At 38.4% G+C, this 18299-nt stretch overlaps 1 protein-coding gene across 1 annotated transcript in view; it reads left to right on the forward strand.

Annotated features, from left to right (window-relative positions):
• Positions 1–18299, forward strand: part of MBD2 (methyl-CpG binding domain protein 2) — a 67898-nt gene that overhangs the window by 11312 nt on the left and 38287 nt on the right. The window contains exon 2 of the mRNA XM_032311414.1: positions 2507–2666. Within this exon, the coding sequence (XP_032167305.1) occupies positions 2507–2666 (160 nt within the window). The remainder of the gene's footprint in view (positions 1–2506; positions 2667–18299) is intronic.

An 18299-nucleotide genomic window follows, 5' to 3' on the forward strand; every position in this document is an offset into this window, starting at 1 on the left:
CATCCTGCACGGAGGAAGGTCCCTCGTTTAAAAATCTCCTGGGGCAGGCAGGTTGACGTTACTTTTCTTTCTTTCTTTCTTTCTTTCTTTTTTTTTTTTTAAGATTTTATTTATTTGAGAGGGAGAGAGCACAAGCAGAGGGAGAAGCAGATTCCTTGCTGAGCAGAGAGCCTGATGCAGAGCTCAATCCCAGGACTCTGGGACCATGACCCAAGTTGAAGTCAGCGGCATAGCCAACTGAGCCACCCAGGCACCTCCAGGTTGACTTTCCTTAAAGCACCAAGCACAGACTATAGCAGTTACAGAGAAGAAAATGGCTTGTACACTGTTGTGAAGGCACCAGTGTGTATGACGAGTATTTGTAGCTATCCAGTACGGACGTGTCATAGAATTCCATCTTATGTTGGGGGACAGAGAGTTTGGTATGAATACCAGCCTGGTTACCAGTTGATATGCCACCTTTCTGGGGGAATGTTAACGGTTAAAACTTGATTTCCACTTTCTTACTTCGTTGCTAATTTAGTTGTCAGTGGAGTGTCTTAGACCTTTCAGTTTCCATTTGGTTTTTAAAATTAATAAACATAGGAACAGTTTAAGCCATATGAAATAGCTAATCTAGGTCATAAACTAGGCAATCACATTTCATGAGTATGGCATTTTTTAAAAAAATTATTTATTTATTTATTTGGCAGACAGAGATCACAACTAGGCAGAGAGGCAGGCAGAGAGAGAGGAAGGGAAGCAGGCTCTCTGCTGAGCAGACAGCCCCATGCAGGGCTCGATCCCAGGACTCTGGGATCATGATCTGAGCCAAAGGCAGACGCTTCAACCCACTGAGCCACCCAGGTGCCCCATGAATATGGCCTTTTAACTGAGTTCTTAAGTATTTAGATTTTCTTAATTTGGGGAACCGTGTCTAAAACTGATCTCTAATGAGCTTTGTTCTGTGGAGGAATGTTGTAGTGAGGCTCTAGTATGCTTTCAGCTGCAGTAGGTAACTGGCATTTCAGCTGTTCATAAGGAATGACTCATTGCAGGGCTCACTGGAGAAATTAGTCAATTGATTTCTTAAAGAATGACTTTCTAGTTGTTTCTAAGCTAGATCCTTAAAAATAATAGTGCTTATCTTTTTTGGGAGAGGTTGCTACCTTAGTATTTTCATCTTCTGGAACACTAGTCTGTCGAAACGAAGTCCAATCTTAATCTCAGCTTTTATTGCACTAATAAGGTGTCTCATCAGAGTGATATCTGATTGAGAATGTCGGTTGTGACCTCCTTCTGTAGGTTGCATTTTAGAACTTGAATTGTGTTGCAGGAATACTTACATTATGTGATTGTGGGGGAAAAATGCTGTGGTGATCATCTTTTGTCTTGAAGTCATTGGTGGCAGAATACCATAGAGTTTGTGACAGAGTGCAATGGGTTGGTTTGGATATGACCCAAAGAGAAGTTTTGCTCTTCCAGGGCAGGTTTTTATCGCTTGGTTTCCCAGCCAAAATACTCTGTTGTCTTCCTCTTCAATTATATTTCATTTATTGTGGTCTGTTCGTGCAAGGTTAAGTTCTAAATAGGACATGTTGGCTTTTTGGAGAAATATTTTAGAATTCTTACAGTTTTCTTCTGGTAACATATCTGTGCTGACATTAACGTTGATTTTAGCAAATTTGGCTCCGAAAATTTATTAGATGATATGAGGCATTCTTCCTATAAAAATTTTCTTATAGATGAATGCTAGATACAAAAAAAGTTTTAGAAAAGACTAGTTTTCTGTATAATTCTGGCACTTTTATAATTTTTCGGCTTCAACAATATTTCTTATGACAAGTAAGTTATTCCTGATAAGCTTCTCACGTAGGAGTTTGGCTGATAAAACTCATGTCAGCAGTGTACAAACACATTTGCAAATGTTTGCCTTAGTTTCCTGCTTTGAGTAGTTACATTAGGGAGCATTTAAATATTATCAAAATTCAATATTTTTTCTTTCATAAATATGAGTTCAGATTGGTAGCCCAAAGAATATATGGATTCCAAGTGTTTTTAATAAGGATTGTTGACTTCAGAAGAATTTTTTCTGAAGTTCTGATCACTGCTAACATTGTGTGTATGTAATACCCCAAAAAAAGCTCTTCAGAAGTCAGTTTAGAAATATGTTTGTAATACTGAAGACATTTGCAATGTGCGCATTGTGCTGTGCATGCAGTTTGTACGGGGATTCTGTCTGTGGCTACTGGGTGACTGGTGGGCTAATCTGCAGTAACATCTGTTATGTACTCAGTTGGTGTACCTAGTGGAGTGTAATATTCTATGATACATTATGTCTTCTTACAGGGAAGCTGTGAAACTCCTTTAAAACTTTGCCATTTTTTTGAGGAACAGTGATGTAAAACATGTAAAATTCTGGTGTGGTAACAATCAGGATAGGAAGAAAGATGTGACAAAAGGTTTATGTAGAGATCTAGGGGAAACATTGTTATCTTTTGTACAATGAATGTTCTCTTTCTTATAGTCCGAGTGGTAAGAAGTTCAGAAGCAAACCTCAGTTGGCAAGGTACCTGGGAAATACTGTTGACCTCAGCAGTTTTGACTTCAGAACTGGAAAGATGATGCCTAGTAAATTACAGAAGAACAAACAGAGACTGCGGAATGATCCTCTCAATCAAAATAAGGTTGGTGAATTTACTTAGAGCATATGGTTGCTATTTCAGAAGCTCTCCACAAAGTATCTTACACTGTAATTATGTCACTAGAATTTTGGCTGCCTGAACCTCCCAATCTCTTCTCCCCCACTCCCCCCCACCCAAAGTATTTGGATTTACAGATCTGATTAATTTTCTGGTAGTTGGCAGTACTTTACGTAAGTAAATTGTGCATAGTTGAAAATAGTATTTCAATATCTGTCTAAGCCAACATAGTATTTTTGGCCCACTGGGACTGTTTACAAAAGATTTCTGTGTTGATGTTAATTGTCTCTCCTTTTTTTTTCCTTAAAATAGTTCCTATTTCCCAAAAGAGGCAAAATTTTAATGTGACAAGTACGCTTACCACATAGTTTATGCTTACCTATCAGTTTTCAGAATTAGGATTTGAGAAAGGGCAATTTTTATTTTGACGTTTGATGATATTGAGGTTAATGACTTCTAGCAGTAATATTCACATCCTAATACTGTGATTGGAGATTTTTCCATTAGCTCTTAATTTTATTGAGTGGCTTAGTTGATGGTTTATTGTATGATAATTTAAACAGTAGCATTTGGATTATTATGCTAATGTAATTGTATCAGAGCACCCAATATCTTTACTTTAGCTCCCCCCCACTGCAGCTAATCTTATATAACCATTTTGGTTCCATTTTTTTTTCCTCCACATTTCAGAGATCTGTGTGTATTTCCACCACTGTCATTTCACAGACTATGGGAAAAGTAAGGGCTTTTCTTTCCAGGGTGTATATAACCTCGATACAACCTCTCATGCTGCTTGGGAGTACTGTGTTCGTTTTAGGTACCCTGAGGCAGTGTGCAGGATGGGTTGGGCTTTGGAACCAGGCAGGCGTGGTTTGATGTACTGGCTCTGTCATTTATTAGCTCAGGCAGTCATGGGTAACTCTTTTTAACCTCTGATGGCCTCAGATCTCTCATTTGTAAAACTAAGGTAATGAACTCTTTCCCTTTGCATTATTTCAGAGAGTAAATGGGAATTTATATGAAAACATCTAATAAAGTATTTGACCCATGTGAGTTCCTCTCCTTTCTCCACTGCACCTTCCTAAGCACCAAGCTTCCTTGGTGAACATTGCTTGGTGGCCAGTGTACATGGAAATTTTTTGACCCAAGATTTCTTCCTCTTTATCTTTTTACTCTTCCTGAAGATGATACAGGTCTCTGCTTTATGTCTCTTTATTCAGAATTCAGCTTAATAGTTTGTTAATAATAGTCTAATTTCCAAAAATTGGTATGGGGGACCGAGTACATTGTTTATTTGTCTGTTGCATTGGTTACCATGCATCGATTTACCGTAGGGACCTTGTCAGTTACCTTGTTTATAGGCAGAATGGGAGGGGAAGGCTGAAATTGCTTTCTCTGTTGCTTAACTGTGGGTTTACTTTGGGTTGATAGCTATGAAGGTGTTAAGGGTAAAAGACGGTGGTGGTAGAGGAAGTGTAAAAGAAAGCGAGAAACTGTAGAGTGTATAGCTCTGTGATTCAGCTTAAGAAAACCCTTATTTTAGGTTGATTTTTCTCCTTAAATATATAGAGCAAAATTAAGATTTAGTTTTCTAAAACTGCCTTTAAAAAAAAAAAAACTCTAACCACAATGCTGGGTACCTATCAAAAGGGGTTAGATATTTATGAAATGAATGGGATGCTTTCAGGCCGCCCTGTTGTTTTCAGAATCACAGTTAAACTACACTAAGTGTATGAAGATGTGTTCTTGATAGTTATGATTCTCTAAAAACCAAAAACTAATTCGTCTCTTTAGTTTGTGTGCACCTTTATGCTCTAGCTGCGCTGGACCGCTCATCGTCCTGCACCATGGCATGTGCTTTCAAGATTCTGCTTGCTCATGTGCTGTTTCCTCTGCTTGGAATGCGCTTCCCCCCTTCCCCTCCATCTGGTGAACTCCTCCTCATCCAAGGCCCAGCTCCATTGTCTCCACCTCTGTGAAGCCTGCCCCTGCATTCTCCAGGCAGAACCAGTCCCTTCTTCCATAATGCCTCCCTGGTGCTTTGCCATTGTATTTGTGATTGTTTGTCTGCTTCGACTAGACTGTGAGCTCCATGAGGGCAAGGACTGTCTTTCCTTTTTTTTTTTTTTTTTTTTTGGTATAGGTAGTCCAAAGCCTAGCACACGGTAGGTACTTAGTAAATGTTTGCTTCATGTTTATTTGAGTTAATATCCACCTCATTCCAGAATTTTATAGTGGTCATAAATATTGAATAAATTAATTATTTTGAAAGTTATTATTTTGAAAGTGCCTTTCATTGTCATCGTTTTCTGAAGTTTCTGTCTGAATTGGGGGGGGGCATAGTCTTATTTTTGCACCTGATTTTATTTTAATTAAACAGTCACAAAAATGGAGTTGAAGTTTTAAAAAGAAGCTCTCTTTTGGAGTAATGCCAATATTGACCATCTCTAAAAAAGCAGAAAATGTCTTTGTGGCTAATTCTGTATTATATCTTTTTAAAAAATAATACAGTATGGAGAACACTGAGAGATATAAATTGGTAAATGGGAGTGTTAGTTTTGCTATATAGTTATAAACTTGGCTAAAGTGCATAGTTGTGTTGCTTTTGAGGTTTTTAAAAACCCTTGAAAGAGGGATGCCTGGGTGGCTCCATTGGTTAAGTCACTGTCTTCAGCTCAGGTCATGATCCTAGGGTCCTCGGATCGAGTCCCCAGAGGGCTCCCTGCTCAGCGGGAAGCCTGCTTCTCCCTCTGCCTCTGTTTGCCACTGCCCTGCTTGTGCTTTCTCTCTCTCTGACAAATAAATAAAACTTAAACAAAAAAACCCTAGAAAGAATTTGAAATGTTATTAAAATAAACTTCGAAATAGGTTAAATTGTAGTTTATAATGATGGATTATAAACTGAGATCTTAGTATATGTTCCATATCAAAAGGAAGATTACTGGATGCATAATACTTCAGGTATGGTAGAGAAAATATTTTTTGAAGATCTTTGCAAAGTGGCAGTTATTTTAGGATGAAAGGGTACAGTGGAATGGGCATTATCTTTTGATTAATATTTACTGTTTTTGCAGTACCTATTACTTCTTGTCTCAGTCTCAGTCTTAACCTTACTCTGAAAATCTGTTCCATTCTTGATCATATTGTGCCTTACTGATTTGCCACTACCATAGTTATTTCCAGTTGCCACCTCCGTCTTTCTAGTGGATAAAGTGTATCTGTCAATTAGGTTGCTGGAGCTATTCCATTAGGTTAATGGAAAAAGACTAGACAAAGATTTGGAAGTCCTCAGTATGGAGTTTGAAGTGATGAGCAGCTTTCTCCAAAGCTTACTCCGAGGAAGAAATGATAGTTATGTGGTGATGGAAATGTCGCCACCAGCCATGTGTGGCTGGCTAGTGAGTAGTTGGAATGTGGCTAGTGAGACTGAATAACTAATTTTTAGTTTTGTTTAAGTTTAAATAGCCATATATTTCTGGTGGCTACTGTATTGGACAATATTGAGAGCTATTTAGCTCTCTCAATATGTAAACGAGACAACAAAACCTCTGCTTAGAAAGCTAAATATTTAGGCATTTATCCAGCCTTTGATCTTTTAAAGAGGGATGTTTAAGGTTTCAGAGATATGACCCTCAATTTTAAAAAGGAAGCTAATTTCTTAAAAGGGTAAGTTTCCTTAAAAATGTAATTGGAAAGACCGGGATTGAATAAAAAAATAGAGTGATTCTGGGTGCAAAATATGTTTTGGGAAGTCCAGTAGTTTGGTTTTGTTGTTAGCAGTTCCTTTTGTTTCAGTGTTTCAGATGTGTAAACATTAAATGAAATTCTTATGTTCCTAGTTCTTAACAGCACTGAAATGTGTATAAATTAAAGCTACAAAACTAATACTGTCCAGGTTCCCTAACGTTAATGTGACATATGTATATTTTATAAAATGCTTACAATATGTATTGGTATGCAATAAGTTATTTTTTTAGATTGGCTTTTCAGTGCTACTAATACCTTGGAAAGACTCAGTTCTTTCATCACATTTCTCTATTCACACAGATTTGATACATTGGGAAATAAAGAGCATCATGTTGTCTTGTACGGAATTAGTTGTAGAAGTCTGCCATTATTGATTTCTCATAAATTACTTTGGTTTATGGTAGTAGCCTATTGTGATTTTATAAATACAGTCTTGGGTTCTATATGGCTGTGTCGTAGGTATGTAACCGGGTGATGTAGAATGTGCTTATTTTAATTATTCTCAACAAAATAATAAAAATTCTTGTAGTGAGCTAATTTATCTTGGGGGCAGTATCTGCAGTTTGAGAAACTAAGTGAACAGGTAGTGATGGTGAGAATCAGACTGGGTATTGGATCTAGAATGGGTGCAGTGTGGAGAATGGATTTGGGAAAAGATGAAACTGGAAGTAGGGATAGTGGGCTGTTGTAGTCTAAAGAAGTGATGGCAACTAACACTATCCCAGGAGGTATGGAAAGGTATGAGATTCAGTCAAGAGAAATTAGGTGTAAGTACTGATGATTGTAGAGAGAACTGTTCGTACCTGCTGCAGTTTTGGCTTGAGTCACTTGGGGTGAAGGTTGATAAAGAATAGGGGAGGAAGAGCAAGTTTGGGGATGGAGTGAAGAAGACTGGTTACAAGTTTTATTTCTTGGAGTTTTGAAGGGATCTGGTGCATGCCCAGGAACTCTGAAGTCACACTTTGAGAACTCCTGTCATTGTAGATTGTCATAGCTTGTTAGAATCGCTTAACAAAGGTGCAAATAAGAGAAAAGTATTTTGTCACACTGTTAGTAGTGAATAAATGAATAAATTAAATTTGTGGAGAGTAAGAAGGAACTTCTAGAAAAGTAGTAGGAGAATCAAGAAAATTTGGTGTTCTAAAAGCCTAGGTAGGAAAGAAAATTTTTGTTAAATGACATGGCGAGATCAAGGAGGATAAAGACTTTGTAGTCTTTGGTTTCCAAATTAAAGGTATCTGATAACCTTTCATAACCAGTTTTGAGGGGCCTGGTCTTAAGAAGTCTTTCTTAAAATGCTAGAAAGTTTCTGGGAAATGAGAAATTAGAAGCAAATGTAGCCTGCTTATTTAAAAGTTTTAAAATTTAGATTTATTATTATTTGATTAGGTAATTTGTACAGAGGATGAAAGAATAGTAAAAAAGTCTCCGTCTCCAGTCTTTCATGTGTGGTCTTCTTCTCGAGAGGAAACGGTTATTAATCGGTTGTTTTGTATAGCCTTCCAGAGCTTCTGTGCATTTAAAACCATGGGCATATATGTGCATATATGTGCATTTTTACCCCTCTCCCCATAAAAATGGTTAGACTACTCTTACAGAGCTTGAATGAGAAGTGGAGGAGAGAGGGCGGTATTTAGAATGCGCGACCAAGGAACATTATTGTTTTTTCCTTCAGTGTATGAAGGAGGCAAATAGAGAAGACAGGCAGGTGTCCAACCAGAGAGAACATTCTTCAGGAGGCCCTCCAGGAACCTTTGAACTGAGTGCAGTATTTTCTGTTATGCATTTTTCTGAGGAGAGAGTCTTATCTTTATCAAATTCTCAAAGGAAAATAGAGCTAAGGAAGTTAATAATGCCTGTTTTAGAAACAGGAGAGGAAGCAAGGCCTTGGCAAAAGATATGAGGCACCAACTCACTTGTATCTCAAATTAGGCCTTTGTCGAACAGATAAGGGATTTTTTCAGTTATTCCAGCAGTACCTTAGGGGGCTGACTTATTTGTATCCTTGGGACCCCATGGTCAACTAGTACTAACGAGCTCTGTGGTAGGGTCAGTTCTAATTATCAGCACCTGGTAGAGCACACTGTGTGGTAAGAACTGCCTCTTGGATTCTTCCCTAGAATCTTTCCATCCACACTGGAAACAGTGACCTCATTCCTTCTACCAACAGTCCTGACCTTTAGAGAAAGTAACTAAAATCTTTTCCGAAGTTGCTGGTGTCCTCTTCATCAGTGTATTAAGCATTCGTTGAATGGAGTGTCTTCTGGTATCTGTCTAGTGGATATAGTTGGGGGCGAAAAGAGGGAGTGAGCAGATCACAGGTGATAAATTAGCATTTGTAGGCCTTGAAGTCCTTATAAGGGATTATTAGTATCTCCCTTAAGTATGGGCCACTGTTCAGTTTCTGTTAATTTGAAATGTAATGGACGACAAAGAAGTGAGCAGCAAGTAGCTATTATATAGTAGTCTGCTGATAAATGATGATAGCCTGGACATGTGGTGGAAAGAAGTAGTTTCTAGATCTGTTTTGATATAGAATTTTCAGGATTTGCTAATGATTGGGTGGGGAAGAAGACAAAAGAAAATACTCAAGTGTGAGGCCTTAGTTTTTAGATGAGTGGGAAGATTGGGTTACCATTCACTGAGGTCACCTTAGGAGAATTTATATGGATGGATAAAACACATTTTTTTTTTTTTTTAAAGATTTTATTTATTTATTTGACGGAGAGAAATTACAAGTACACTGAGAGGCAGGCAGAGAGAGAGAGAGAAGGAAGCAGGCTCCCTGCTGAGCAGAGAGCCCAATGCGGGACTCGATCCCAGGACCCTGAGATCATGACCTGAGCCGAAGGCAGCGGCTTAACCCACTGAGCCACCCAGGCGCCCCGATAAAACACATTTTAAACATGCATAGTTTGAGTTGCTTATTAAACATCCAAATGGAAGTGTCATGTATGCAGTTGGTACGCTGATTGAGAGGTCTCAGCTGGAAGGTCATCGGCACAGAGGTAGTGTTATTCTAAGTGATGGGACTAAAGGAGATTACCCAGACATAAGGATCCCAAACCAACCTGAGAAAATCCAATAATTAGAACTTGGTTAGAGTAGAAGGAATCCGCAAAGTGCGTTGAGAAAGAATGTCCAGTAAGATAGAGACATGGGAGAGGAGAAAGCTTCAGAAAGAAGAGTGGTCAGTTGCACTGATGCCATTGAAGGGTTGAGTGGAGGAAGACTGAGAAACTTCCATTGAGTTTGGCAGCATGAAGCTAATTAATAACCTTGGTTTTCAGTGGCAACAGAAGCCAGATTTTAGAGGGTTGAAAATGAGTAAGAGAGAAAATTAGCATGGGCAAATCTTTCAGTAGATTTTGTTTGGCTAGAGAAGAGATTCACCAGGTGGTAGATAAAGAGATGCTCATTTGGTTAAACTCCCAACTTAAAGGACTTTGAAAAGTTTGAGAAGAAGTGGAGAAACTGCAGAGATCAAGAAAGTCAGGCACATTTGCAATATGATGATGATGGACCATAAGACCTGTGCTGGGTAGGATGGAATGTGAAAGTGGTTAAGGCCGAGTGAGAAAATAGGGCAGTCAATGGACAGGAGATACTGCTGGGGTGAAAGAAACGCAGAGGGCGGTTCTGAGAAAGTGAGCTGCAGTGATAGGAAGGAGGAATTGGAGAGTTGGATGCTCGATTGAGATACTGGAGATGGTGTAGTTACTAGTACTGACAAGCCTGTGGCTATAATTTAGTTGAGTGAGCGTAGGCAGAGGAAGAGATCGAAGGACCCAGGATGTTGGCTGAATTATCCACATGAATAGTGAGGTCTCCCTGAAGGAGGATAAGAGTTGGGATGGAGAGAAACTGAAATGGAAACTATATAAGTCTAGCGACGTAAGGAGAAAGGGAGGAGAGCGAAACGTAGTATAGCCAGATAGGAGCTTCCAAGAACTGGCATTTTTAAAGGATCAAAAATGGAGAAATTATTTGAGAAAAATAGGAGAGAGTTATGATAAAACCTATACCACCTCTTGACCCTTGGATATGCAGTTGAGAGTGAGAAGGAAAAAGGGAGAAAGGAGTTGGGGGAGGGAGAGAAAGAAGTTTCATTTGAGAGAACTGAGGGGCAAGTAGCTTCAAGGGATGGCCAAGTCAGTAAGTGCAGGAGCTGGAGAGAATGTTTAGAGAAAATACTGAGGACATAGGAAAGCCTAGTCGGTCATTCAGGAGTGTACAGTGTAGGATTGGGAGAGGGATGGGTCAAAAAAGTTTAAAAGCCATTGAACAATGGGATAGATGAGTGGATGTACAGAATATTATGGGGATGAGTGATGGGTGATAATGTATAATCAGAGGGAATTGACTGTTTGGTTACTCCTGAGATAGGAATGTGATGTGCAGTGGTATTAATTTTGGTAAATGTTAAAACAGAGTATACAGTTGAAATATGGTCCTGACTGTGGGCTGTCTGTGTGACTCAGACAAAGATACCTATAAGTATATGGCCAGATACCTATAAGTATATGTGTTAAATAGTAATAGTTATATAGTTAAATAGTAATAGACGGAGGAAGTCTTGGGACTGCTTCTCGTACATTGGTAATCTCGAGGCAGATAATACAGATGACTATTCTTTCCATAATAAAATTGAGATGGATATTGTAGACTGCATTAAATTATATTTTCCACCTATTTAGCACCCGTAAGTTTAAAACAGAAAATGAGACTTGAAGAGTAAGGTCTGCATAACCAAAGTTTTATGTATAATAGACATTTTATGCAATCATTTATTCCACAGAAAATTTTTTTAGCACATTCCATGCTTAGGCATTATTGCAGACTCTGAAGATAGAGCAAGGGAAGTCCCTGTCATTATAGACCTAGAGGTCAGGAAGAGAATTAAACCCTACAGAAAATAATTTGTGTGACTATTTCCACAATTCTCCCAAGGATGTGTACACAGCTAGAGCCAGGCCGGATGTAAAGGAGACAGTTTCACAGAGTAGCTGCCTTAGTTTGGATAGAGCTGCTCTGTAAGTATTGGATTGAAACTCATTCCCATCTTTTGCACAAGTCCTTTAATGACCTGCTATTCGCTAAAGCTGCAATAAGTTATTTTTCAAGTAGAACTCTTCAAAACTTGTTTTCAGTGATGAATTTCAGTTAACTACAAGTCCTTTTTTTTTTTTAACAAGTCCTTTTTAATGAGCTCAAAGTGTAGTCCACCTAATATTTATATATATTTTTAATATTCCCATTGATCTTAAAAAATCTTGCCCCTCACTTGGGATTTTACACTAAGTAGATTTTTCAGTACAAAATCATAGATTCCAGATATTCTTTACTTTTTTGCAAAAGCTTATGGAATTTCCACAACTTTGTGAATGTACTAAAAAACCACTGAATTGTAAACTTTAAAATGGTGAATTTTATGGTATGTGAATTGTATCTCAATTTTTTAAAAATTTGAAAGATAGTAAAGTACACTGTTCTTGGTTTTGTGAAAAGGCATTAACTATAGGCTACTGTACATATTCTGGAATAAATCTGAAGTTATTTTTTGATGATAATACTGGTTTGGTCTAAAGATACCACTCAGGCTCCCCTCTTGTGAAGCAGGAGATGGCTTTCCTCCTAGAGAAGCTTAATAGGTTTAAGTTCTTAAATTTCTTTTTCTCTCTCTCTTTTTTTAAATCAGATAGAGATTGCAAGTAGGCAGAGAGGTCCACAGAGAGAGAGTGGGGGAAGGAGGCTCCCTGCTGAGCAGAGCCCAGTGGTGCGGGGGCTCGATCCCAGGATGCTGGGATCATGACCTGAGCCAAAGGCAGAGGTTTTAACCCAATGAGCCACCCAGGTGCCCCTCTTTTTTTTTTTTTTTTTTTAAAAAGACTCTACTTACTTATTTGACAGAGATCACAAATAGGCAGAGAGGCAGGCAAAGAGAGAAAGGGGAAGCAGGCTCCCTGCCAAGCAGAGAGCCTGATGTGGGCTCTATCCCAGGACCCTGGAATCATGACCTGAGCTGAAGGTAGAGGCTTTAACCCACTGAGCCACCGAGGCACCCCAAGTTCCTAAATTTCATTAGCATGGTCAAAAGCATGTTAATGCTGATAATAGAAATAGCAACTATTTTTTTGTTAAAGATTTTATTTATTTGACAGACAGATCACAAGTAGGCAGAGAGGCAGGCAGCGAGAGAGAGGGAAGCTGGCTCACCGCTGAGCAGAGCCCCATGTGGGGCTCCATCACAGGATCCTGGGATCATGACCTGAGCTGAAGGCAGAGGCTTAACCCACTGAGCCACCCAGGCACTCCAGAAATAGCAACTATTTAATCAGAATTTACAAGCCAAAATGACTATAAAATACATGCCTATTTTGTTAATTATTGTCTTTCCCTAACCCTCAGAATGTTAGCTCTGAAGCAGGGACTTTTTGTTTTGATGATGATATACCCAGCATGTGGCTGGCACACAGTAGGCAAATTTGTTCAGGATATTTGTTCAGTGATTGAGTGAAAGCTGCATTGCCGCAGCATCATACGTGCATTACCTTGTTTGATCTTTGTAAGGATCTTATGAGTTGTTATTTACAGATGAGAAAAGTGACCTTAGAAAAAATAGTCTTTGCTTTTCAAATTGGGGTATGAATATCTCTTGGGGGGTATGTACTATATGGAAAGCCATAGAATTAGAATGGTACTTGAATGATACTTGGACGTATCAGTTTTACTTGATCATTTTGGGTAGGTAGAACAGCGTTTTTACATTAAAACAAATATGACTCGGGGCGTCTGGGTGGCTCCGTTGGTTAAGCATCTGCCTTCAGCTCAGGTCATGATCCTGGATCCTGGGATAGAGCCTTGAGCCCTGCTTCTGGCTCCCTGATGAGTGGGGAGTCTGCTTTCCCCTCTGCCCCTCCCCCTGCTCACGCTTGTTTGCTCTCTCAAGTAAATAAATAAAATCTTTTTAAAAACTTAAGGGGCACCTGGATCGCTCAGTTGTTAAGTGTCTGCCTTCAGCTCAGGTTGTGATCCCAAGGTCCTGGGATCGAGTCCTGCATGAGGCCTGCATGAGCCCCGCATGAGCCCCACATTGGGCTCCTTGCCTGGCGGGAAGCCTGCTGCTCCCTCTTGCACTCCTGCTTGTGTTCCCTCTCTTGCTGTCTCTCTCTGTCAAATGAATAAATAAAATCTTTAAAAAAAAAATACAAAAAAACTTAAACATGGCTAATTTTTAGAATAAAGTACAAAATTTGCAGGATTTAAGATAAAAATGAGTTCTTTTGGCTCTAGTCATAGAATATGTACAGTTTCAAACTGTCATTCAGCTTTAATTCAAAGCCAGGCTGGGAAAAGTGATTATTTAGAATAAAAAATTAAATCCCTGCTGTTCGGATTATGCTGTGTGACAGCTTACATGGTATACACACCAGGGATGATTTTTTTTTTTTAATTTTATTTATTTGACGGAGGTCACGAGTAGGCAGAGAGGCAGGCAGAGAGAGAGGGGGAAACAGGCTCTCCGCCGAGCAGAGAGCCCAACGTGGGGCTCGATCCCACGACCCAAGATCATGACCTGAGCCGAAGGTAGAGGCATAACCCACTAGCCACCCAGGCGCCCCACAACAGGGATGATTTTAAAAGTATTTCTGTATCCTTAACTTCTGTGTGTACTCTTTCCTGTTGTTGAACTAAGCATGCACCTGAGATGGAGGTACAGGCTCTTTTTTCTCCTGTTCCCCTTTCGTAGTCTACCTTCTTTCGTTTTATAGGAGAGCACACTTTTTACTTGTCCGCAGTATTACCGTGGTGCAGAATGTGTGATCTCTAGTAAAGGAGTAATTTGAGATACTGGTGTTGATGCCAAGAAAATGAATTACTTGGTAACACTTAAGTCTTTCTTCCAGTATAATTCTTTGTCTAAAATTTATAGAGAACTTAATGTAGACTTCAATTATTAAAAATTTTTGATGATTCACAATGCAATATTTTGACATACAACTCAAAAGAAGTTCAGAGATTGACAATAAAACTCATTCTTATTTACTCATTTATATGAACAGGTTTTCTTGGTGTTCATCTTTAAAAAATGAAAAGTAGGAATAGAATTGGTTCTAAATCTTGGCCCATTCTAGCAGCTAGTAATACTCATCCAAGCCCATGAAGTTAGTTCTAAATTTTAAAAAATCTCTTCTTTAATACATCTAATTTTTATTTCACTTACTAATGTGTAATTTACTGTTTGGGGGCAGTTATATGCTACTGAGGTAGTAAACCAGAAATTTATTAACTTTTTTTTTAAATCACGAAGTACTTTATGATCACAAGAAGTTTAAAAAATAATCTCATGATGTATAAATGATCAGTGAAAAGTTTTCAAGTTGAAAATAGGAAATAACTTGGGGAATGGAATTATTCAAAGAGAAAAAGGAGTGAAATAAAATGTTTAACCATTAAAGAGTTTGTTCATGTGTAAGTGGTTGGTAGGTATATTTAGATTGTGTTAGATATGTCTTAAAGTGATATGTTTATTATCAAAATGTCAACATTTAAAATACTGTAGTTCATTCTTTGTAATTACTTACATTAAAGTTTGAAATAGTCTTGATGTCCACTTTGAAATGTAGGTGAGGTATTTTCAAATATTTTTTAGCTGGTAGGAATGTAGAAATGTTTGAGAAATCACTGGTTGATGACACATGCTCTTCGTCCACCTCTTTAATTACCCTCTTTTCTAGCCTAAGTCAAGCTAGGTCAGCTGAAAGGCTACATGATAATTAGACCACACTGGTATTTAGTCCCTTGAAGAACCACCATCTCCAAGTTTCCTTTAAATTTTATGTTCTTGGCATTTAACGGAGGTCACTGAAAAAGAAAAAGCATTTGAAGTTTGCTTAATATTTGTTGTGATATTAGTGCCCTTAATTTTTTTTCTAGACTTAATACCAGAACAGCTCTGTTTTCCTTATTAATTGGTATGTTTCCTCCTCTCTGACCTGGTATCTGTATGATTTAATGTTTCTCTTTTCACCCAGACTTCTAAAAATTTTAGATCCACTTTTGATGCTCAGTGCTAGTATTGATCACTATTAGTCTTTTCAAAAGGAAATTTGTTTTCCCCTGTCACCGATTCTATATTTTTAAAAATTAATTTTTATTGAATATTTGTTACTTTCTGAGTGTACAAAGATCCACCTCAGATATTTATTGGAAAAAGATAAAGTAAATTTTTTTTTTTAAGATTTTATTTATTTAAGGCGCCTGGGTGGCTCAGTGGGTTAAAGCCTCTGCCTTTGGCTCGGGTCATGATCTCAGGGTCCTGGGGTCGAGCCCCGCATCGGGCTCTCGGTTTGGCGGAGAGCCTGCTTCCTCCTCTCTCCCTGCCTGCCTCTCTGCCTACTTGTGATCTGTCTCTGCCAAAGAAATAAAATCTTTAAAAAAAAAAAAAAAAGATTTTATTTATTTATTTGACAGAGAGAAAGCTCACAAGTAGGTAGAGAGGCAGGCAGAGAGAGAGAGAGGAGGAAGCATGCTCACTGCAGAGCAGAGAACCCGATGCGGGGCTCCATCCCAGGACCCTGGGATCATGACCTGAGCCGAAGGCAGAGGCTTTAACCCACTGAGCCACCCAGGTGCCCATAAAGTAAACTTTTGAAAAGAATTTATAGATTTATTTTTGTATTCCTCCCAGCACCTAAGGGGATAGAATAGAGTCTCAAAAATTGAGTTATTTGAGTGCTTCCAGCCTAATATACACATTATTATAAAAATACATTAAATTTTGATTTGAGGGCTAGCTTATATACCGAGATTTAGCAAGGTGGGAAACTTTATTAGAATGTGCATGTTTGCTAATTTTTTAAAAAAGATTTTATTTATTTGACAGAGAAATCACAACTAGGCAGAGAGACAGACAGACAGAGAAGGGAAGCCGGCACCCCAGTGAGCAGAGAGCCCAATGTGGGACTCAATCCCAGGACCCTGAGACCGTGACCTGAGCCAAAGGCAGAGATTTAACCCACTGAGGCACCCAGGCGCCCCATGCGTGTTTACTATTTTAATTTTGTGATACAAGAAACTTATGCTTTACTTTTTCTTATACTGAAAAGAAAGATTACAACTATTAAAGTGTTTGCTTTATAACTCCTATGTTTATGATGGATTAGTCGTTATTTAGAAGGATTCAAACGGGGGTACCTAGGTAGCTCAGTGGGTTGGGCCTCTGCCTTCGGCTCAGATCCTGATCTCAGGGTCCTGGGATGGAGCCCCGCATGGGGCTCTCTGCTCATCGGGGAGCCTGTTTACCCCTCTCTGCCTGCCTCTGTGCCTACTTGTAATCTCTGTCAAATAAATAAATAAAATCTTTGAAAAAAAAAAAAAGGATTCAGACATACAACTGGATATGAACATGACTCTTTGGTATTCCTCAGGTGAGAGTCCTGATAAAATTTAGTGTTTTTGTGACAGTCTGTGGGAAAACCAGTTAGTCCAGTTTTTCAGATCACATGCCACTGTTTTGGAATACGAAATTAATTAGTACAAAAATTCTGTCTTCAGAGCTTTCAAGCCAGTTAAAGGGAGAAAACATAATAAAAATCAAAGTAAGATCAAGAGAAAAATAACACAGTAGCTTCTTGAATAATTTCTTAACTCCATCCCACTGAGGAATGCACTCTTTATCAGACAGTGGAGTTGTGTATTTTGAATACTTTTAGCCAGATTTTTCTTCTAATTTTTACTTAATGCATCAAAAACATAAGTTAATGAAAAAAAATAACGATCTTACCATTTTAGCACCAATAATTTTCTATGTTTCATGCTTCCTTACAGTCTTTGAATTCAGGATTCATTTAGAATAGACTCTCCTGTCTCTAGTCATTTTTGTAACAATGAGAATCTTAAGAGGCTCCACTGTTTCCTCATACAAAAAGTTGCAATATACTTTTGTGTCTGCTGATGCCGTCTTAATTCTAATACCAGCAGAGTATATTGTTCTTTTAATAAAGAATGGAAACATTAAAAACCAAACAAGGTATTACTTAGTGATACATACTAATTTTAACTAGTGACAGGAAAAGTTCTCTATAAGTTTAAGGTTGAATATTAGCTATTTTAGAGTTTGGGTAGCTTCACCTAGGGCCTCAGAATGCTCTACATGTCATAAACGAGGGGTATCCAAACCTGTGCATCACAGAATTACCGGGAAAGTTTCCTTTTCTTTTCTTTTCTTTTCTTTTCTTTTCTTTTCTTTTCTTTTCTTTTCTTTTCTTTTCTTTTCTTTTCTTTTATTTTCTTTCTTTCTTTCTTTCTTTCTTTCTTTTTTCCTTTTTTTTTTTTTTTAATAATCGTTTATTCATTTGAGAGAGAGTGTGTGACTGTGTGTGTGTGTGTGTGCAGGTGAATGGGGAGGGGGGCCAAGGGAGAGAGAAACAGAGCAGCAGACTCCCTGCTGAGCGCGGAGCCCCATGGGAGGCTCAGTTCCAGGACCCTGAGATTATGACCTGAGCCAAAATCAAGAGTTGAATGCTTAGCCGACTGAGCCAGGTAGGTGCCCCCTCCAGAAGAGCTTTAAAAAATACACATTCCTGGGCTTCACACTCTTAAAGATAGCATTCTAAGTGGTTATTTTGCAGCCTGTCAGTCAAATTGGCTTACTTCTAAATAATTTTTTGAAAATCTATAAGAATAGGAAGCTAAATGCTTAAGAGACATTGTTAGTCTTATTTAAGATGAATGTATCTTGGGACCCCTGGCCAACTCAGTTGGAAGAGCAGGCAATTCTTTATCTTGGGGTTGTGGGTTTAAGCCACATGTTGGGTATAGAGATTACTAAAAAAAAATACAAAAAAAAAAAAAAAAAAAAAAAATAGA

Source organism: Mustela erminea, chromosome 13 (genome assembly GCF_009829155.1).
Source record: "Mustela erminea isolate mMusErm1 chromosome 13, mMusErm1.Pri, whole genome shotgun sequence".
Lineage (NCBI taxonomy): Eukaryota > Metazoa > Chordata > Mammalia > Carnivora > Mustelidae > Mustela > Mustela erminea.